Consider the following 24,330-nt stretch of genomic DNA (forward strand, 5'->3'; position numbering starts at 1 on the left):
GACCAACAAGGCTGTAAATCTGAGGTTCCACACCCCCCTCTTTGGGTTTGATTAATTTGGCTCACGGAACTCCAGAAAAGTTTTCTTACTAGATCACCAGTTTATTACAAAAGGATATAATTCAGGAACAGCAAGGTGGAGGAGATGCACAGGGCAAGGTATGTGGGAAGGGGCAGAGCTTCCCTCTCCAGGTATCCACTCTTCCCGAATCTCCCCAAGTTCAACAACCCGGAAGTTCCCTGACCTCCGTCCTTTTGTGTTTTTATGGAGGCTTCATTACACAGGCATGAATAATTAAATCATTGGCCATTGGTGATTGAACTCAACCTCCAGCCCCTCTCCCCTCTCCGGAGGTGGTGGAGGGGGGATGGGATTGAAAGTTTCAACCCTCTAATCAAGGGGTTGGCTCCCCCAGCAACCAGCAGTCCCCCCAACTGAGGAGCTGTCCCGGAAGTCACATCATTAACATAACAAAAGATACCTTTAAGACTCAAGTCAGGAAATTCCAAGGGTTTTTTGAGCTCTGTGCCAGGGACAACAGGAGGAAGACCAACTATATCTTTATTATAAATCACAATATCACAAATAAGAAACATTCAAACAACCCAACAGTAAAATAAGCAATGGATTTAAACAGGTAATTCATGAAGATGTTCAACTTCACTCAGAATTCTAAAAGGAATGCCTATTAGAACCACACCGAGGCCTAGGTGTCTAGGCCAAGAGAAATGAAATCACATGTGCACACAAAAACTTGAACCCTAATGTACCTAGCAACATTATTCCCAAATTCCAAAAGGTGGAAACAACCCAGATGTCTATCATCTGATAAATGGATAAACAAAATGTGGTCTATCCATATAATGGAATATTATCCTGTCATAATAAGGAATGAAGTACTGAGATCTGCTACGACATGGAGGACCTTGACAACATTATGCTGAGTGAAATGAGTCAGACACAGAAATCCATATATTATCCATATATATCTATATATCCATATATTATATGATTTCATTTTTATGGAACATCCAGAATAGGCCAATCTATAGATGTAGAAAGTGGATTAATGGTTGCCTGGGGCTGGGGGAGCCGGAAGAAATGGGGCAGTGTCTGTTAGTGATTACAGAGGTTTTTTTGGGGGTGTGTGTGATAAAAATGTTCTAAAATTGATTATGCTGATGGTTGCGCTATACTAAATATACTAAAATTATTAAATTGTGCACTTTAAATGGCTGAATTGTTTAGCATGTGAATTATATCTCAATAAAGCTGTTTAAAAAAGTTTTATAATATACTGTATTACAAGAGAAAGAAAAATACATTTGATCACTAATTTGATTTGTTTAGGTCTTAGTATGTATTTATGAAATTTTAAATCATATTAACAAATAATATAAGAATTCTATGTTTAACAAAAGGGAGTAGGTAAAAAATATTGCATACAAAGAAGAGAAAACAGTAACAAATTATTCTGAAAATATGATTAAGGAATTATACAACTGAAAGTTGCCATATTTATATGAGGCCCCATTCTAGGACATACATTTATTTTAGGAGTTGAAATTGCATACTTGTAAAATAATTCTGCTTAGACCTAGAATTTAATATATCTACGGTCACAAATTAAGAAATTCATTCCCAATATTCCTCAGATAAATAAAGTTCTAACGTTTGTATTGAATCTGCATACACAATCCTCGCTCTAAATTGATGCTCAGTTAAAACCCAGAAGGCAGGCTTTAAGATATATGCCAACTTCCACAAACCACATGATTTTCACTACTAACTTTTGTTTGAGGCTGCATACTTGGCAATTGTCTTAAACAAAACTTTCTCCCAAAAGGGTTGTAAAGAATCCCCATTGTCTTTATAACTGTTCTGATGTGATGTTAGGAAGCATATCACAAAGTTGACTTCAAATCAATATGCTTAAAGGTCTTCATCATGGATTGGTTTTAGCATCTGAACATTTTTTACACATGTGAATAATATCCATAGCTTTACTCTCTAACTTTCATATATAATATCAAATAAGAATGCTTCAATTCTAAATCATTAAATATAAATTAAGTAGCATAATTTTCCAGTAAATTTCCCCTGCATATAATTTTTTCCTAAATCTACATTTTTTTTTTTTTTTTTTTTTTGCGGTACGCGGGCCTCTCACTGTTGTGGCCTCTCTCGTTGCAGAGCACAGGCTCCGGACGCACAGGCTCAGCGGCCATGGCTCACGGGCCTAGCCGCTCCGTGGCATGTGCGATCTTCCCAGACCGGGTCACGAACCCGTGTCCCCTGCATCGGCAGGCGGACACTCAACCACTGCGCCACCAGGGAAGCCCCTAAATCTACATTTCTGAAAAAAAATATACTAATGTTTAAATGTTGAAGATATCATCTTTTACTTGATGGACAAAAAAACCCTATTTATAAATATGCTGTATTCTTTGATATTACAGATAAGAATTTCATTTAATTGAAGTATTGAACACTTTTGTAAAAATTAATTCAATATTTATAGAAAGTTATTTTAAAACTTATAAATAAATACATTTACTTATGTTGTTTGTACAAACTTTGCTGAATTTATTTTATAACTTTTGATTGAAATTCTGGACAGTAGTTTGTCTTAAGCTTATCAGTGAGTTATAGAATTTTTCAGCTCTTTCCCACATAATTAAATCAAAGTTAGTAAAACTAAAATTCACTTTGAATTATGTAGCTTTTTAATGTACTGAATTAAATAATTTGATCTTTTTGTTCAATATTTTCTCATTTAAATGTAAATGCTGTGAATGGTAATTGAGCAAAGTCAGCTTCTAGACCTTTATTAAAAGGAGCATGTCTTTCTTCATCTCTTGTAACATTTTTCTTGTACTGATATAATATATTCACCAAAAAGTAATTCTTTTTAGTTAAAAACTATAAATAATTTAAATCAAAAATATGCAAATGCTAAATAATGTTGACAAAAGCAATTATTTATTGTTAAATATCTCCACTTATTTTTGCATACAGGCTGTTGACAACTCAAAGGCATATATATATTCAGAGTAATACTGGATGAAACTTACTAAAGCCACACAATGCTGAGATTATGAAAGGATTAGAGATCTGAGAAATAAAGTAAGAACAGCAACATCTAAATCACTATTTTGGGGATGTTAAAATAGCATGTGCAAAAAAAAAAAAAAAATAGCATGTGCATGGCTCTGGATTGTTACTCATCTAATACCAGATATCACACTGAATTAGAATGAGTAAACACAGTGTTTGAAGTCTTCCCTTACCAAATATCATGTATGTTATTTCTACATTTTCATTATATGCACTGAAACAAAACACCATGTCAAAGATCACATGGATTTATGATGAATCTCATAGCAGAGAAAGCTAAGAATTGAATTGCCAAGTGCCTTATGTAAATGCTACTAATGAGCATACAAATGAATATTCACCTTTTTGCAATGTTGTCTTTGTCCTTCTAGTTTTCTTTGGATAATCTGCAAGTAAAACAGTATATATGTATCAATTACCACAATTTATAATATAATGTTATGACTTTCAATTTAACAAACTAGGGTGATATGTTTATTACTATTAAAATTATTCTTATACAGAATGTCAATAAATTTCTTATTTGCTCTAAAGATTAAATTAAATTATTACAGTATAACCATAAAGTCACCTACATTTTAATATAATAATGTCTCAAAAACTATTTTAAAACTTTCTAACACATTTACAAAAATAATAATTCATGGTGAACTAAGTTTGCTATTCAAAATATCTATGATTAAAATAGTTACTTATTAAAATAATGTGAAATGTGAAAGTAATTCAAACAGATCATTTCTATAGAGGAATGGAAGTAGGGGTGAAAGGAACCAGAATTACCTCCTTCCCCGATTCCTTCTTCTGCTTCATTATCTTAATCCAATTACAAGCTTCATTATTATTTCCAATTACAGAGGAGAAATGAAGCAAATGGTATTTGTGATGTATTTTTTAGTTTAATCTCATAGAATTATTGGAATTACTCCACTTGAGAACTAGAATGCTACTTGTCTTTGACCCATTGTATTTCAAGTATGGATTCTAAATTCTAATTTAAAGGATAATGAAATTCAAATTGATATATTATGTAAAATTTTGATTTGTTCACATAAACATTAGGAAAACTAAGTGATATTTGATTTGTTGTATAATCAATTGTTTTACAGAGAAAAGCTTTGTTCAAGGCAGCTTATTATTAGTTGTATGGCCAGAGAGACATAAAAGGGAGGGAGAGAGAGGCAAGAGAGAGAGAATATGAGTATGAGTTGGCTTAAATGCCCCTTTCAGCCAGTGATCAATCAGGTTATTCTTTGGAGAGTAAAATGTCTACAAATGATAAGGTGATGTGGTTCATCTCCCTTTTGAGCTTTACTATGTTTTATTCAACAGTCTTAAAAAAGATGTGCGTGTGTGTGTGTGTGTGTGTAATTCTAATTGTATTTTAAATGTTAAGAAAACCTGATTTTTTTTTATTGTAAATAACCAACCCCCAGTTAATGTTTTTAGATGGTGGATTGTCATAATAAGCTTACATTAAAATATTTTAATGTACAATTATTATGTTACATTTTTAATTTATGAAGGCAGGGAAAGAATATATACATATAAACAGTATATAAGACTAGAGAGCTGAGTAATCATTTTTGCTCTGTTTTACCTACTGACAATAGCCACGGAACAGGAACATAGAGATGCTTGATTTCAATATTCATGCAATATTAAAAGAGAGAACTTGTTCCTTTCTGGTAACAACCATGGATACCCTATTTAATTTATTTTTATGCCAATTACAGTCTGAAAAGATAGATAAGGTTTACAGCAAATTATCCAAGTTATCATATTTTCCTAGATTTATGCAGAACATAACATTTATTAATGATGTCTTAAGGAATAATGAGAGTATGTTTTACTAATTCTTATTTTAGTAATTCCTTGAACTCCAATGTACATGAATTCACATTTTAATATTTCATCATGAATATTAAAATTAATTAATATCAAAATTAATTCATAATTACCTGATACATTTAAACAATTGTAAAAAAATTTTTTTTTGCCCTATTCTTTCTTCATCTTTTTGTTTTCTGTTGGGAAAGGGGAGGGTAAAATCTGAATGCTAACTTTTATATTTCATATTTGTTGAAGTCAGCCTAGAAAATTTTCCAAGTAGATGGGAAAAGACTCTATGGACAGAATATTCTTGTTACTGGGTAAGTCTTCACTATTCCAAACAAATAAAACACAAAATAAACTTAAAAATAAAGAGAATGGAAAAAGTATTTACATGCTCTTTAATTCCCAGTGGAGAAAATTCCCATGTAAATCCCCATGAAAACCTGCAAGTCACAGTTAGTTCAACTAATAAAATAGTAATTAATATAAACAGAATACCTATTGGAACCTTTAAAAGTTGCTGTAGAGGCTGACTAGCTAAAAAGTTAAGTGGGAATTTGATCTCTTTCATCTAATTCTTTAATTCCCACACTACATACACCTATTTTTCAAAAAATAATAATCAAATACAATGTTGTTCTTGTATAGGCTATGGGAAAAAAGCAACTAAACCAAAAGACAAACATTTTGAAAGCCATGTGTTTAGAAACCATTTTACAAACTATATTTTATTTTTTTCTACCTTATTAACTTTGTTACCATGTCTCTATTATTACATAGGTAAATACATCATGCAAGATTATATATATTTGGAAACAACTGATAAAACAGCTTTACATGCAAAAGGACAGCTGAGCATACATATCAAACTAAACACATGCCTAGTTCCTATTCTCTGAAATATTTGGCTTGACTTTATTCTCAGGCATGGTAATTTACAAGCCATAGTTCTCGAAGGTCTCCAAAATAAAACAAAAATTCAGCTTCCAAGTCTTAATATATAAGATATACATCATATTTCTCCTTTCACTTCTGTCAGTTTTTTCTCTGAAAATTTTCCAGTTCTGTAATGGAGGCATACACATAGACATTGAGGATTTTTATGGTTTTTTGATTAATTGGCCCTCATTCTTATAATGTGTCTTCCCTTTCTCCTGCCAATATTGCTTGTCCTATAGTCTACTTTTACTAATCATTCTTCTGATCTGTGCTTGCATGGTATATCTTTTTTCATCTTTTCACTTTTAACCTCTCTGTGTCTGTATTTTTAAAACGTCTTTCCTGCAGACAACACGTACTTAGTTCGTGATTTTTTTATATTGTCTACTATATACCTTTTAACTGGAGTGATTATACCATTAAAATTTAATGTAATTTTAATATGCATCTTTAATTCATGACAATTTGGCTTCAAGTAATTAATACCACTTTCATCTGTAGTATCAGAACCTTACAACAGTAATCTCGTATGTTCCCCCTCCTTTCCTGTGTGCTTTAGTTTTAAATCTTTTACTATTACTCACAGTACAAGTCTGCTAGCAATAAAATTTCTCAGACATTGTTAATCTGAAAAAGTGTTTATCTCCATTATGAGGGTATTTTTAATAGATCTAGATTACTAATTGGCAGTTTATTTTTTCCTTTAGCTCTTCAAATAAGATGTTCCATTTTCTTCTCTTGTGAATTGTTTCTTGATGGGAACTTGGGGATTCTTTCGATCTTCATTCCCTCATGTATCATTTTCCTCATTTTTTTATGATTTACTTTTTATCCACAATTTTCAGCAATTTGATTATTATATTCATTTGTGTAGACTTCTTTTTCTTTTTTTTTTTTTTTTGATTTTGTCAGTGTTCTTGGTTCTACATGTTACAGTTTTCATCAAATGTGGATAATTCTTTGCCATTTTTTTGTTTACATATCTCCTGCCCCAACTGCCAGGACTCCAATTACCCATTTTGATAGACTTCTTGATTTCCTGTCATGGGTTATTGGGCTATATTCTTTTTTGTTTGCTTGTTTAGCCTTTTTTTAATCCCCACTGTCCTTCATCTTGAACAGTTACTATTGCTCTGTCTTTAAGTTTACTGACCTTTTCTTCTGTAATGTCTAATCTGCTTTAAGTACATCTGGAAAATTTCTTATTTTATATACTGAATTTTTCAGGTTTAGAATTTCCATTTAGTTCTCTTTTATATATTCCATTTTCTCCTTATTATGTTCATGTTTTCTTTAAATCCTTTACCATATTTATAATAGCTATTTTAAAGTCCTTGTCTACTAATTTTGTCACCTCTGTCATTTCTCTGTCTGTTTGAATTGAGCACTTTTTTCCTAATTATGGATCACAGTTTGCTTCTTCTTCAAATGTTTAGTATTCTGGGCAGGGGGGATTATAGATATTTTTGAATATTATGCTGTTTGCTGCTGGATTTTATTGTCTTCTGTTAAAGAATGTTTTACCATCTTCCATTAAAGAAGTGCCTTCTGGCAAGTAGTTAAGTTACTTGTGGATCATCTGGAACTTTTAAGGCTTGGTTTAAGCTTCACTATGGCAAGGTTAAAGTAGCTTTTACTCTAGGTCTAATTTAGTCCTAGTACTAAATTAAATGTAAAATTCTCCTAGTCATGTGGGAGCTCTGGGAATTGTTCCACTTACAAATCCCTGTAATTACTTTCTCAAATTCATGGAATTTCACCAAGTGCATGCAGTTTTATTATTCAGTAACAAACTCAAAGGGACCCTTATCCAGATTTTTTAGCTTTTTCTCTACATATGTCCATTCTCTCTCACATATTGTCCCTCAAAACCCAGCCACATCAGTCTACCAGTCTCCAATCTCCACATCCTCCACCATGGAGACCACCATGCTGTGCTGGTATTTCCCTCCTTTAACTGTGGTCTGAAGTGCCTTCATGCAGATTGCTGGGGAGACCGGAGCGTTCACCTCATGTGTTTCCCGTCTCTCAGAGATCACAATCCTGCACTGCCTTTTGATCAATGTCTGTAAACAGCTGATTCATATATTTTGCCCAGTTTTCTAGTTATTTACATTAGGAGAGAAAGTTCAGCTCCAGTTACTCCATCACAGCTGAAGATGGAATTTTCTCCTTAGGTGATTTTTTAAAAGTTTAGTAATTCTTCTATGTCAGCTATATCCTTAACAGTAGCTTACTATATAAAACACTCAGATATTCAAACAGTAATATCAATGACTTTTGAAGAGATAATGAGGAGATGGGGGCAAAAGACATATAGTTATGGTAGGCAATAATGATGTTTGAGAAAACATTATAGCAGGACATTCACTGAAGAACAAAATCATATTTGATTAATTTCTAAAGAAAAGGGTAACTTTTCACAATGGTGAAATAAAAGATTTGTAAATTATAAAAACTAAATAGGTATGTATTTCAGGAAAGAGGCCAGTTGATGAAATTAAGTAGGCTGCTACATGAAAAAGTGAGGATTACAAAGAATGAGGCAACCAGGCCTCTAGCCAAGGTGCTGAACCTGAGTGATACTCAGTATGAAAGGATACTTGGCCCAGTATGGAAAAGAACAGGGTATAGAAATCTGTGATGAATGGAAAATGACCAGGCAATCACAAAAACCAAAGGTACTACAGAGAACCACTGAATTGCCTAATCTGTGTTAGTAACATTTCTAGCACATCTATGGAGAGGAAAGAGGGAAATAAGTGCTCTGAGATAAAGAAATTCATTCACATCAATTCTTTTCTGCCAGGTCTGGAGCATACAACAGTCACAGAGGAGAAAAGCTCTCTGTTTTTACCACACTGAGATTTTCCCATAGGCCGAGAGCATCATGATGCCAGGGCTGTTTTGTAAAAGCTGTTTAGGAAAGCATTATCAGAGTGAAAATGCAGACCTGCCTGCTTTGCAAAAAACAAGACACCAGTGTTAACTAAAGATACCATTGCTATGGCCCTACAGTTTAATTCAACTGTCTCTAAGAACATGCAGTGGGGAAATTTGGGACTAGAAACTGCAGAAATAAAGACAACTCAGGATTTTCTATCTCTCAAGTAGCTCTCAATTCAGAAGAATAAAACTGAGATAAAAACATTCAAAATTTTGACCAGTAATTGTTTGGAATTTATCTCAGTCTAAAGAGAGAAAACCACATGAAACATTGTAATTTGTAGAATTTGAAAAAAAAAGTTGTTTTAACATGATTAAAAGAATAAAAGTGTTCAATAAAGTTTAATAGTAGAATGTGATATGCTTTTAAACCTTATAACTCAGTAAAACTATGAAAAGTTGGGTTCAGTAAGGTCTTCATAGGTCATCAGGGATGATATTTTCTACATTATTCCAAGGCTCCAAAGAGAAGGATTTTACTTTCATATATATATTTCTATAATTTTCTAATTAGTAGCTGTTGAGAACCTCAAATTGGATTAATTCATTATCTTGACAGGGAAACAACTATGAGATCATTGTATTGGTAAAGGAAAGTCTAAGTCACTGTGAATAACAATTTATTTCCTGTGAACTCATAGCTACCCAAGGAGGCTGAATTACACTTAATTTGTTGCAGATATAAAATCTGTTCTGCAAACTTAAGGGTTTTCTTCCCTCTTTATTATGGGGAAGAGTATAGGACAATAAGCTTACTGTATTTTATAATGACTGATACAAAAAAATGAAAAACAGTAGTTGAACATTAAAGCTAAAAAAGTGAAAAAGATTCCTTGGAATGTTAAAATAGTTTTAACATTTTTTCTAAAATGATCAAATCTATGATTAGATCTAATAACTCTAAAGGTTTCTGGGTAATAAGTATCTCCAGAAACCTACCTCTTGTACATTTTTCTTTGCACTCTTCCAGACTTTCAAATCGATTCTGATTTCCTTCACATCCCCCATATATAAATTCTTCACATTGCTGAGTGTGAATATTGAAAAAAAATCTCTTTATCATTGCTTTGCATGGGCCATCATCTGCTTTAAATGCACAGAATGAATGTACAAGTTTCAACGGTGGCAACTCAGCATCTACAAGGTAAAAATAAAAGAATAACATTCATTTTTAATACATCTTAATTTTAAGGAGAAGTGCAACAATAATAAAATAGGCTGATATAAGAAACTATGAAAAGTTATCAAAAAGTTAGATAAAATATATAAACTCATCAAATGAGACAGGTCTTACCAACTTTATTAAACTTTAATAGTTGATTATTAACCAACTTTTAAGGAAAAATATCAAATATTTTTTCTAGACTCTTGTTATAGATGTTGCTTAAACTTGTACCAGTTGACCAATATGGAATTGAGTAGTAGTTATAAGGTAACTGATGTGTTGACATTACAGATAAGTAGAGATGTCTCCCTAATCCACAGCTGTATCATTTTTTACATACAAAACAACTCTTTAAAAGCAACAATATCAGGGCTGGTACATGACTCCAATCCTCATGAAAGAAAAAGCAACAGAATATTTATATTCATACATGTATGTATATATCATACTACATTAAACCATTCTCTATTTATGAAAATTTAGGTGTTAAATACTATAAATTACAAATAATTAATTTTCTTAAATTATACACACAAGTACTTCTTTTCTCTAGAAATTAATAATATATAATAACATTTTAGAGTATTGTATATATCTGTATATAAACAAAAAATGACATGAAAAATATATATTTTCCCTGCATCACTGAAGTTACAACTGTCAATTTGAATTCAAAAATAAGCGAAAGCATTTTCTGAGTAGTACATTTATGCATGATTGTGAATGCTATTTATATTCCTTTCTTTACTTAAAGATTGATAATTCTACACATGACATTCTGAGTTGTTAAAAAATTGTGAGAAGTTAGAAAGCTTCAAGGACCCTAAGTGGTGCATCTGACTGAGAGATGACGCACAATGTGTCACTGAATTAGCACTTTATGTTTTATCTGCTCTATATACATTTTTGTAGGGCTGACAAAAATTTGACCTATCAGTTCTATAAATATCCTTAGGAGCAGATCTTAGAATCTCAGAAGTCACATAAATAATTTTGAGAAATGAGCTAGAATAAAAACTCTGACATTTTCATAACTTATGGCTATATACCATTATTTCAGAAATTCCTATAGCACTTCTCATACAATATGATGGTCTTGATTCCCAAGTTAATGTTACTTTAGAACTCTACAGACACCAAATCATTGAAGCAGTGCTTCAGACAGGCACCTTTAATATAGGCCACTTGTAGAACACAGCTTTACCTGAGTTGCCAAATACTGTATACTTAGGGAAACTATGTCTTATAAATCAATAACTTATATCAAATTATTTCTCATTGATTATTCCCGCATTTTTGACTTTTCATATATTTGATATTCTTTATTATCATGCCAAATCTTTTATTTTACATTTTCTGTATTAAGGATATACCATCTTATTTTCAACCTGCTATTTAGTAATGGTGCCACCAGGTGGTGGCAGCGTACCACAAACAAAGGATATTACACCATAGTTGTAGCAGTTGTCCTGGTAGTAAGAGCTAACGTTTACTGAGTAATTACTGTGCTCCAGACATTTTGCAATTATATTATTTAACGATCACAACAAACTTCTGAATTAGGCATTATTATCTCCACTTTACAGATTATAAAAGAGCACTGCAAAAATTAATTGTTCAGTTCACACCATAAGTGACGGCTTCAGAATTGACCCTCAGATAGTTTTATACCAGATACTGCTCACCTTCTTAATAACTGAGTGATACTGTCACAGATCTGTGTGACTGAGATTCCTTAATTGGCATTTAAGTCAAGCACATAGATTTAATTGTACAATTTCCACTCAATAAATTTTTCTAAACTTCACTTTATAAAAATTAAAAATGGTTTCAGTGATGAAAGCAGGTAATGATTTTATAGCAATTTCCTAAAGAAAACACTAAGAATTAACTTTGAGTAATGTATTTTACTAATTATTATCTAGTTACTCATTTTTACCATTCATATTTTATTGTATTTCTTACACGAATCCTATATTAGAATATTCTTTTGTGCAGTGACCTTGCAACCTCGCACTTGGGCACAGCATTCTTGATTTGGGGGAGTGATCAGGTGGCCCCTCTGGACACACAGCCATGCTGTGCCACTAAAAAGGGATGAAAGTTTGTCTTGTTTTGATTTTTTAATTTAGATAAACCTTTTCAAAAGTTAACAATCGTGTGTTGGTCATTTGTCAGGCACTGTGCTGTCATGGCAGATATGATAGTAAATTAGGTGGCAGTGACCACACCCCCCTTCATGAAGCATGCGGACACTAAAGACTTAGTTATATAAATATTCAAGAAGTTCAGGATGCTGTGTAAGTGTATAATAAGATACTTAAGCTTTTCTGAGGGGATCAAGGGTAACTTTCCCAAGACTTGAAGAAAGCGTTGACTGTGACAAGGATCTACCTAAGGCCGTAAAACTGGAAAAAACATACAAGACAATGTAACAGGACTTTAATCTGATGTAGTAAGATAAACAGAATTATGGTTTATATGTAATTATTTTCATAATTAATTTCTTATATTGGGTTGGCCAAAAAGTTAGGGGTTTTCCATCACATCTTACGGAACTTTCTGGCCAACCCAATATTTTATGTCTCACAGTCTGAGAATTAAAATTTCAGTCTTCCCTCCCCCTGTCCTGGGATGTTGAATGGAAGGCTCGTGATATATTTGGGGATGTGTCATATCCTTGACTATTAGAATCCTCATTCTCCTGGAATTTGTTTGGGAACCTAGAGCTTTATGGTTAACCTACTATCTATATATATGCTACTTGACTCTCTAACTAAAATATTTGATTTCTCTGGAAAGGAAGAACACAGACGTGTACTCTGCCTCCTCTGTGCTAGGAAATATGCCAGATGCTTTTATGCAGTTTATATAACAACCATTTAAATGTAGTTATTTAGATCACTTACTTATAGATTAGGATACTGGGAGTCAGAGAGTTTACATAAACTCATCTAATTTTGCAAAGCTGCTATGTGGCAAACTACACATGCATACTTAGGTCTGTCTGATTCTAAATGTTATGAAACATACTTGCCTTTCTCTAAATGCTCCCTGCTAATCTTGTCTCTACCAGTCTAAAGGAATTTAAAAAAAAAAAAAAAAGTTTATCACCACTATTTTTTAATCATTTTTATCTTATCAAAAATTTCTCTATTTCATCCTCCCTGCTGGTTGAACTAATTTTAAAAGGTCTACTATTGACTTGTGAGAGAAGCCGTAAAATCTTGTAATGTTTTTCAATAAAATGCTAGTACAGTATTTCAATGAACTGCAATACATCTATAAAATGATGGCATGACCTTGGCATAATGTGATAGATGGTATCTCCAAAATTGAATCGATACAGACACAGGATCATGCTATCACAAGATTAATTAAAAACAAAACAAAAGAAAACCAAAACTGCATAAGACTGTGCAGCCAGTCAGCTAAGTGGTCTTCAAATCTAGCTTTAAGATCAAAATTTTTCCTTATCCAGGTGGGTTTGGTCTGGATTTATCCAGAGATTTTAAACTTGGGTTTAATTATTGATGGGTTAATTCTGGTTTCTTGGCTGACTGTGGCAGTAGCAACAGTTTCAGGAACATCCTGGTTAACTGGCATGCATTTTCTCAGCCTAATTGAGGGAGCTTGGAGGAGGTGAATATTAGGAACACTTGGATTCTTTCTCCTCCCACTTTCTAAGACGGGATTGCCTGCTTTGCCCTGTTGGGACTTACTGTAACCTCCACATTCCTTCTCTACCCAACCTCCAGAATATTAGAACTTTAGCCATCCCTTTTGAAAAATGAGTGGAAGGAAGAATTAGAGTCCATTTTATAGTGCCCACATTCCTACTCTCATAAGGCACATAATGGTTTTTACTTTATCAAATAATGTTCCATCTTTAGGAAATTTTCCCAATAATATATATGTATTTTTTGGTGGCATATAATAATAAGCCTTTATTTTTCATTCATGGGTAGGATGTGAATGGCCCTTCTGATCCCAGCTGGGTTTGCTTCTTATCGACCGGTCAGCTGGGGGCTGATGTAGGCTGGGCCTGCCTGGGCAGATGGACTTCAAGCTGTGGGTCCAGTTGGTCTAGACCTTCAGATCTGCTCCCAGTGTCTCATTTTTGGGTGCAGGCTGAAGTGATGTAGCATGTACCATTTGGCCACTTCCCTGTGCCAAGCTCTCAGATAGCCAAGCTTAGATGAGTCCCCCTTTTCTTTGTATCAACAGCAGCACCCTTATGCATGCCTCTTACCATTTCACTTACCACATTACACTGAAATAATCTGTCTACATTAAAGTCTCCCTTGTGAAACCATGAAATTTTGGAGAACCTGGTCTCAGTCATCACTTCTTCCCTAGCACCTACCAGAGTCTCAGGCACATAAGATATATTTATTCAATCTTTATCAAAGGTTAGTACAAGGAACAAAATCACATTAAAGAGCTGTTGGAGATATGAAATCAAAATGTAGTTATGGATATGTTTTGTACATCATAAACATATATACAAATGAATAGAAGCTATCACTTTGTTCAGTCTCTCATTATTAACAATGATGAGATTTTTATCACTAATTTACTAATTTGCCACAAAATATTACTTTTAAGAAAGAAATAAATCTATAATAACGATCACTACACAGTCTCCTCCTTGTTCTATTGTTTTATTGTTAAAACAGTTGATGCTTGAACAACACAGGTTTGAGATGCATGGGTTCACTTATACAAAATGTTTTTTTCAGTAATAAATACTATAGTACTACATGATCTGTGGTTGGCTGAATCTGTATGCAGAACGCAGGACCTAGAGGAATCATGGATACAGAGGGCTGACTATAAGTTATATGCGGATTTTTGACTTCACTGATGGTTGGTACCCCGACTCCTGCATTGCTCAAGGGTCAACTGTATTTTATTTTTAGACACAGAACTTCATGGGATTAGAACTATCTTCTATTACCCAGATCTTCTGGTATCCTGCTTGACTAGATTCTTACTTTGGACTCATCTGAGAAGTTTTTATTTGAGGAATAAAGGCAAGAAGGAGAGAATGACTGAAACTTCAGATGTTTGTACTTTCCTTTTCCTTCTCATACTTTTCCCAGACAAAGGGTGACATCAAGGTTCATAGAGAGTTGTATCTATACCATTTTGCTCCTTGCAATTTTTCAGAGGTACTTCAGTATTTAATATATAGTCTGAGAAAAAAGAGATCTTCCTTGCTAAAGTGACTTTATTTTTTGGACTAAGATTTTGGAAAAATGTCACTTCAATAAAAACTGATTTTTCTACAAGATGGAGAAAAATGTATTAAATTTTTGTATTAAAATTGAGAGCATTGACTAGCTTAAAAGATGAATGCTTTTAACATTTTACCTGTAATGTTTGTATGTTCTTCACCTTCCTCAGGAACAGCATTAAGAGGGGCAGAAGCACAACTAAGCAGCAGACATACAGAAACCCAAAAAATCTGTTCTTTCTTCATTGCGTCAATCATCTCTGAAATACAGAACACAGATATATCTAATAAATAAAATGTTAATGTGGATTTATATACAGACTAGTAGGAACTTTATGCATACCTCCACATGTAAATTTCTATGACATTTAATGTGTATTCTCATACATTTCTGTCCACAAATTCCATGAGTCATATTTAAAACATGTGTATTAGCATTCAATATTGTAGATACACATACTTTCAGTGCATATAGCTAATAATGTTCAAGTACAGAGGTCATATTTCAATCTTGAAAATATACATTAAAATGGCAATAACTGAGAGACATGGGTAATCCTGATCAACATGACTAAGTATGTATTAAGAACCATTTACATTCGCAATTCTATTTGCCACATCTTTCTCATAACTATTCTTTTTTGAGTCAGAACTAATTTTACTTTAATTTTTCTTGCATTTTTCTATTATTTCTTTTTTTGTTGTTTTTTTTTGTTTGTTTGTTTGTTTTTTGCGGTATGCGGGCCTCTCACTGCTGTGGCCTCTCCCGTTGTGGAGCACAGGCTCTGGACACGCAGGCCCAGCGGCCAGGGCTCACGGGCCCAGCCGCTCTGCAGCACGTGGGTTCTTCCTGGACCGGGGCACGAACCCGTGTCCCCTGCATCGGCAGGCGGACTCCCAACCACTGCACCACTAGGGAAGCCCTCTATTATTTCTTTAACGCAGCTTTCAATTTCTGATTCCTCTTTCCCTTTACTCCCATTTCAAAAAAGAAACACATTTCCAAATTTTCATCTTTGTTTCCTTTAAAGTATGTTTCTGTTTTTATAACCAATTTCCTAACCAGGTTTTCTATGAGATTGCAAACAGAACTGTTGAAAAAGAAATTGTCTAACATTCTAGCAGTCCTTTGTCCCAGTTCTTCTCCCTCAACTTAGGGAGTTATCTGATTCAAAAGAGTTTCATAGAAAAGTGACTTTAAGTGATAAATCAACACATTTACTCTCTATAGGAAACAGATTTCAGCAGGAGAGTGAGACTTCCTGTTTCAAAATTATTTAAAGATCAATAGCAAAAAATAATGGAAAAGCACATACAAATTTTTTTCTTTAAGGCTATTTTTCCTTTGGATTCAAAAGTGGAAGGAAATGTGTAATGTTTACACAGCACGGGAAGAGAAAAAGAAGAGAATACATGCACGTGTTCAGCCACTGATGCAATTGGAATCAGGAAGGAAAGAGCAATGTTATCAGTAAACATTCAGAAATGCAGGAACAGATATTCCATCAAAAACAATTTAGAGAATATTCTGTTTATGTCTATAGTGGATCACAGCTGCAATATACATCATTAAAGTGTAGTCATAATAAATAATAAAGTAATAAATGGCATTTGCTTTAAACTTCATTAAAATCACTAGTGAAATGTATAACCCATTTTCTCACACTTTGGAAATGATAACACATTTTTGAATTTTAGTCAGTAGCAGTGTTACAAAACTCCTAAATCATATCATAAAGTATTTGAATTCACAAATATATATGTATTTAAATGTATGTACAAATATACATATACACTGTTGACCTTTGACCAGCATGGATTTGAACTGCATGGGTTCACTTATACATGGGTTTTTTTCAATAGTAAATGCTATAGTACTACACGATCCACGGTTGCTTGAATCCTTGGATGTGGAACTGCTGATATAGAGGAATTGTGGATATGAAGGAATTGTGCATATGGAAGGCCTAATCAGAATAGTGTGACTACTTTTCTTCATGGACTAGATTCACATAGCTTCAGTATGGCATTGATAGTTTTAGTTTGGAAGTGTCCCACCACTGGACCAATATGTTTGAGGTGGAGAGCTACAGGAGACTAGCACAGATTTGGTGGACCCTAAAAAAAGTCAGGGGTCAGGGAATAGGAAAATGTCAAAACACTGCAAATCTTAATGTAAGTATATGAGTTTAAGGGTGGAGTGGACAGGTGTAGCTCCCAGGAGGAGTAGATTATTGCTTCCAGAAGAAATCAAGGCTGTTGGACAGAAAACACTATGAGTATGCTCTATAGAAAGCCATAGCTAATTAATGACTGACACAGAACTTGAATTCAAGTGAGCAGATTGCTAGTTCAGTACTTTTTCTTCTCCACAGTGTTGCCTCTGAAAAGTGACCGAAACCACTAAATATTTCAATTTCTAAGAGCAGTGTGGAAGACTGATTTGGGTGTGCGTGCCACTGAAAAAATAGTACTTGTTATAACATTCATAAAACTGTAATTTGTGGAGATCAACTAGAGTGAACTGATGTAATTATATATTATTGTAATGAACTTATTTTTAAATTTCAAAACGCATAATTACATTGTAAAATGACAAACAAGATAACAAACCTGACCTGAAGCTATCCAGTGATTAACACACTTCTTACACATCCTTGTATCTTTCTGTACTCGATTGTCTTAAATAGCTGGCCCCATTAAAAATATGTATTACCCAACCTGGTATCATACACAAAAATTGATTCAAGAGAATTCAACCATCTAAATGTGAAAGATAAAACATTAAATTTTAGGAGAAAAAACATATGAGAATATATTCATGATGAGGTTGGCAAGCATTTTTGAATCAAGATATAGACAGCACCAATTAAAAATAAAATACTGATAATTGGATTTCATTAAAATCAAGAACTGTTCAACAAAGGAAGCACCCTTAAGATACTGAAAAGGCAAGTTGTGAGGAAGTATTTGAAATTCATATATCTTAAGATTATATATTGAAAATGTATAAAGAACTACAAATAAATATGCAATTAAAAATGAATCAGGGCTTCCCTGGTGGCGCAGTGGTTGGGAGTCCGCCTGCCGATGCCGGGGACACGGGTTTGTGCCCCGTTCAGGGAAGATCCCAAATGCCGCCGAGCGGCTGGGCCCGTGAGCCATGGCCGCTGAGCCTGCGCATCTGGAGCCTGTGGTCCGCAAAGGGAGAGGCCACAACAGTGAGAGGCCCGCGTACCGCAAAAAAAAAAAAAAAAAAAGGATTAAAGATTGTACAGGCACTTTTCAATAGATTATATATATACAGCCAATAAGCATATTAAAAGATGCTCAACATCATTACTCATCAAAAAATACAAATCAGCACTGTTATGAGACACCACAACTAAAATTAGTAAAAACTGACAATACGAAATGTTGGTGAGGATGTGGACCTTTAACACTGTTGGTGGGATTATGCTATGATCTGAATGTTTGTGTTCCCCCAAGTCCTTATATAGAATTCTAACTCCCAAAGGTGATGGTATTAGGAAGCAGGACCTTTCAGAAGGGATTAGATCATGAGGGATGGGATGTGTTCTTATAAAAGAGATCCCACAGAGGTCCCTTGTACCTTCCATCATGTAACACAGCGAGAAGGCACCAGCTATGAACCAGGAAGAGGGCTTCACTCTTGCTAAATCCTCTTTAATTTATGATCTGTCATCAGAAGTTATTTAAGCAAGAATATATTACATGAATGTGTTGAGTCAGTGACTAGTTGTGCATAATAATATGTTAGTCACAAAGGGAGATTTAAAAATCTAGAGAAAGCCTTGACCCTTAAGGAATTTATGCTCAACCAATTGAATTAAATACAAATGCAATGTTAAGTGCCAAGATGAATTGTGAGAATATCTTTGCATATACCAGGCACATAGTAGTGGACAATAAATACATGTTAAATTATTTACCTTGAATAAAAATAGTATTTATACATTAGGGCAATAAACTAGAAATTCTAATCTCAGCTCTGCCAGCAACCTAAGTAACCTTCGGAAATTTACGTTTCTGAACCTGATTCATAAAATGCTTGACTTGGGCTAGATTGTCCTTAAATTACATTTCAGTTCTAAAAATTTATGCATTTGAACTAACACATTTTCCTCACTTTGCGGAATAACATAGTTATGTCATATAACTTACATTTTATAGTCACTTTAATGGTAATTTGCAGCATCAATTTTAACCTTTTTAGTCAAGGTATGTTCCTCGAATACTAGTTCAGCAAGATGTTATTAGTTATTATATTTAAAAAGTGTTCATAGATTAATATATATTTATATCTAAGTTTAAAAATTTATATAGGTTTCTTAACTCTAGGACTTTTAAAGAATGCTTAATGTGGTAATGTGTAATAGTATCTTCTATGGGAGATATAGTAACTGCATTTTGAAATTTATATGTCAAGGGCTATTTTCCCATAAAATATTTTTGGAAAATATCTTGAGAGATAATATTACAGATAAGAAAAAGTCAAGAAAAAGTCAGTAGGTTTTCTGAGCTAGAAAAATATTAAAAAGTATGATATGCTTTGTGCATTAATAAAATCCAGCATGTATGGAAAGATGTTGAGAGGGAAAAATTATAAGTGGAATTAACAGCTAGAATGTTGCAGATCAGATTGAAATTATGAAAAGGGAGTTATCAGTGGAACTACAGAGAAAGGGGCAGGTATTTTGAGTTAGTATTGATAAAACTGAGTCATTGAATAGATACAGAATATGAAGGTTAGAGGATTCAAGTATATCCTGAGTGAACTGTTGTGTGCTAGTCACACAACTTGGTAAATTAATGTAAATATTGATTGGTGTACATATTAGGGACAAATTCGGTCAGGACAGATTACATTTGAGGTTATGTTTTCTAAGTGGAACAGTATAAGGGCAGTTAAAGACACAAGGCAGGAGATAGGAAATATCTTGCTGTAGCCCCATCATCATCATCATCATTAGGGAGGATCATTTTGACAAGGGAAAAGGTGTCCAATATGTCATTCCCAGCTCCCCTTTCAACTTTATTTTCTGTCAGTCTTTTCTGTAATTACTCAGCTTTATGGATACTGCCTACTAATCCCTTGGCTCCACTGAAGCTGTTGATTCTTGAACATAGCATATTCATTCTAGGTTTAGTACTTTAAATTTGTTATTTCCTGTCATGGGGGCACTCTTCTACAAGATCCTGGAATGACAGACTCCCTTCTTTTAGTTAGGACACTTGTCAGGTATCCTCTCTCCAAAAGACCTTCTTTGAGCACCATATTTAAAAAGTAACAACCACCAGTTCCTCTATTACTCTCTATCTCAATAACTTGAGGGTTTTTTTTAAAGATTTTTTTGTCTTTTCATTATTGAATTGTAGGAGCTCTTCATATATTATGGATATAAGTTCTTTGCCAAATACATATAAATATTCTATCTTGGTCTATCTTATCTCTTCAATTTTATATGTATCTTTTGATAAGCACAAACTTTTAATTTTGATAATTTCAATTTAAAAAAATGTTTTAATAGCTATAACTATATCCACAGAGTTGTATAAACATCACCACAATCAATTTTAGAATATTTTCATTACCCTATAAGGAAATTCCCCACCCTTTAGCCATCACCCCCAGCAATTTTCCCATCCTCACGTTCCTAGGAAACCATTAATATAATTTGTTTCTATATATCACCTAATTCTAGACATTTCATATAAATGGCTTTGAGTCTGGCTTCTTTCATGTTTACAAGGTTAACCCATACCGTAGCTTATATCAGTACTTAATTTCTTTTTTTAAAACTTTATTTACTTTATTTATTTTCGGCTGTGTTGGGTCTTCGTTGCTGCGTGCAGGCTTTCTCTAGTTGCAGTGAGTGGGGGTTACTCTTTGTTGTGATGCACGGGCTTATTGTGGTGGCTTCTCTTGTTGCTGAGCATGGGCTCTAGGCGTGTGGGCTTCAGTAATTGCAGCACACGGGCTCATTAGTTGTGGCTTGTGGGCTCTAGAGCGCAGGCTCAGTAGTTGTGGCACATGGGCTTAGTTGCTCAGCGGCATGTGGAATCTTCCCAAACCAGGGCTCGAACCCGTGTCCCCTGCATTGGCAGGCAGATTCTTAATCACTGTGCCACCAGGGAAGTCCCAGTACTTAATTTCTTTTTATTGCTAAAAGTATTCTATAAATATACCACAATTTATTTATCCATTCATCATTTAATGAACATTTGTGCTGTTACTACTTTTTGGATATTATGAATAATGCTGCTATTAACATCTGTGCACGAGTTTTTGTGAGGATATATGTTTTTATTCCTTTTAGGTATATACCTAGGAATGAAATTATTGGATCATATGATAGTTCTGTTTAGTCATTTGAGGAACTGCCAAACTGTTTTCCAAAGCAGCTGCACCATTTTACATTCCTAAAAGTAATGACTTGCTTTGTTTTTGGAATAGCACTTATCACCACTTACATATTTATTTGCATACATAGTCACTGTCTCTCCATCACTAAAGCATTTTCCATTCTTAGCATAACATTCACAATTCTATGTTCAATACCCAAAATAATGACTGACATAAGGATAAATAAATGAATTAATATGGATAAACTTTGTAAATTAAAATTAGGTTACAATATGGATCATTAGATATATCCATACAGTTTTATTTATTTCTACCAATCCCACCAAAAAATAAAGACATTAGAATCAATGTGATGGAATGTCCATTTATCCACATTTATTTTTCTAATTGTGTCTTTTGTATTGCTTATTCCACTTTTCTGGAAGTATAAAATATTTTAATTGAAAAATTTGTTTAAAAAGAAAATTTTCAAAGAAAATGTAAAATGAATAGAGTAGATTTCTATTTGTAAAATTTTGCTTAAGTGATAGGTAATTTGCAACTCAAAGAAAGAAGACAGGGTGATTACTTAAATCCAATCAAAAGAGATGGTGAGTGTGTAGGAGAGATGACTAAAGAAAGGTGTGCTTAGAAAAGAGGTAATTAGGTGAAAGAAATGTATTATTTATTACTTCACTATTTATTTATGATATTAATATTCTTGAGAGGGTATGTGAAAGAAAGGCAAGTGGTCTGTGTGAATCTAGTAAGTGAGGAGCAAAAATGGAAAGGAAAAATGAAGAACTTTGAGGTTTTCACTTGTTGAGGATATGAGCTCATCTATGAACTTCACATCAACTATAATACTCTTAAAAATCCTATCCTATATGAAATATTACACCCATGTTAAGAAAACTGAAGCTCAGAAAGGGAATATAATTTTTCCAAGTAGAATGAAACTGAGCTAATATTTGCACCTATATCTGTGTAACTTCAGAGCTCAAGGTCACATCACCATACCAAGCTGCTGTCCCAAGAATTGGTCAATCTGTCTCAGCATTGTCTAGAAAGCACCCTACCTCCAGCTGCCTTCAAGGTTATTCTGGTTTGCTTGACAAGTATATTACTGTGGTAGAGGTGGCTATATCCCATATGGAAACCAAGAGCCATCAAATCAATCCAAGTAATGCCCTAAGTAACATCTCTCTCCCTCCCTCCCTCCCTCGCCCCTTCCTCCCTTCCTTTTCTCCTCCATCCCTCCCTTCCTTTTCTCCTCCATCCCTCCCTTCCTTTTGCATGTTTAGTGGTTAAGAGGAGGGATCTGGATTAACACTGTGATATGAGCTGAACTGTGTCCTCTCCAAATTCATATGTTAACGTCTTAACCCCCAGTACGTGGGAATGTGACTGTATTTGGAGACAAGGCCTTTGAATAGATAATTAAGGATAAATGAAGTCATTGGGGTGGGTCTATATGACTGGTGTCTTTATTAAAAAAAAGAGAAAGCAGACACAGAGAAAGACTGACTACCTATAAACCCAGGAGAGAGGCCTTAGAAGAAATAAATCCTGTTGACACCTTGATCTCAAACTCTAGCCTCCAGAACTGAAAGGAAATACATTTCTGTTGTTTAAGCTACCCAGTCTGTCATACTTTGTTTATGGCAGTTCTAGTAACCTAGTACAGACTGTAAAACTTCAAATACCAGTTCTGTACCTTACTACTTACATGAATTTGACAATATATTTATCCTCTCTTTGCCTCTATTTACTCATTTATAGACTGGGTATTTTACTAAAACCTATTTCAGAGGGTGTGAGGATTAAATGGAAAGGTCATTAGATTGATGACTAATACAATAAATTTTAGCTATTATAATCATTTTAAGTAATCCTTGACATCATTTTGGGTGTACTGTACAAACGGAAGCAAAATATTTTGCTTATTCTTTGTTGAGCTATATTGAGCTTATTCTTTGTTGAGAATGTCATCTCAGACCCTGAAAATCTAAACAATTGAAAATATAGCACTGATTTGTAAAGACCTTAGGCCCAAACTGAGAGACATTTTTGTGATAATTTGGTTAGGTTTGGGAGGTTTCTTGGGCTACAAGTTGTAAGATGAGGCAGTACAGATCTTAATGTAAAATGAATGTTTTTCTAAGAATCCAAGTCCATTGGAACTAGAAATATGTTGGCAATTTGGCTTTGGTGAGAACAACTCAAAGGAAATGGCAATGGATGTTGATGTGGATGAGAACTTGTGGCAGGATTCAGAGCAAAAAGCTCATAGGTAATGGAAGAGACCAATAGTAGGCTGGAAGGATAGCATTAAATTTCTTTTTTTTTTTTTAATTTTGGCTGTGTTGGGTCTTCATTGCTGCGTGCGGGCTTTCTCTAGTTGCTGCAAGCGGGGGCTACTCTTCGTTGCAGTGCGCAGGCTTTCTCATTGAGGCAGCTTCTCTTGTTGCGGAGCACGGGCTCTAGGCGTGCAGGCTTCAGTAATCGCAGCACATGGGCTCAGTAGTTGTGGCACGCGGGCCCTAGAGCGCATGAGCTTTAGTAGTTGTGGCTCATGGGCTCTAGAGTGCAGGCTCAGTAGTTGTGGAGCATGGGCTTAGTTGCTCCGCTGCACTTGGGATCTTCCTGGACCAGGGATCAAACCCGTGTCCCCTGCATTGGCAGGCAGATTCTTAACCACTGCACCACCAGGGAAGTCCCCAG

At 34.2% G+C, this 24,330-nt stretch overlaps 1 protein-coding gene across 2 annotated transcripts in view; it reads right to left on the reverse strand.

Moving 5' to 3' along the window:
• The window catches only part of TFPI (tissue factor pathway inhibitor), a gene marked incomplete at its 3' end in the record, with an annotated part of 67,170 nt that overhangs the window by 20,198 nt on the left and 22,642 nt on the right, over positions 1-24,330 (reverse strand). For both annotated transcript variants that reach the window (XM_079924610.1, XM_079924611.1), the window contains exons 2-4: positions 15,377-15,499; positions 9,775-9,972; positions 3,459-3,503 (exon numbers count right to left, since the gene is read on the reverse strand). In XM_079924610.1, the coding sequence (XP_079780736.1) occupies positions 3,459-3,503; positions 9,775-9,972; positions 15,377-15,497 (364 nt within the window). In that variant the 5' untranslated portion in view covers positions 15,498-15,499. The remainder of the gene's footprint in view (positions 1-3,458; positions 3,504-9,774; positions 9,973-15,376; positions 15,500-24,330) is intronic.

Source organism: Stenella coeruleoalba, assembly GCF_951394435.1.
Source record: "Stenella coeruleoalba genome assembly, chromosome: 6".
Classification (NCBI taxonomy): Eukaryota; Metazoa; Chordata; class Mammalia; order Artiodactyla; family Delphinidae; genus Stenella; species Stenella coeruleoalba.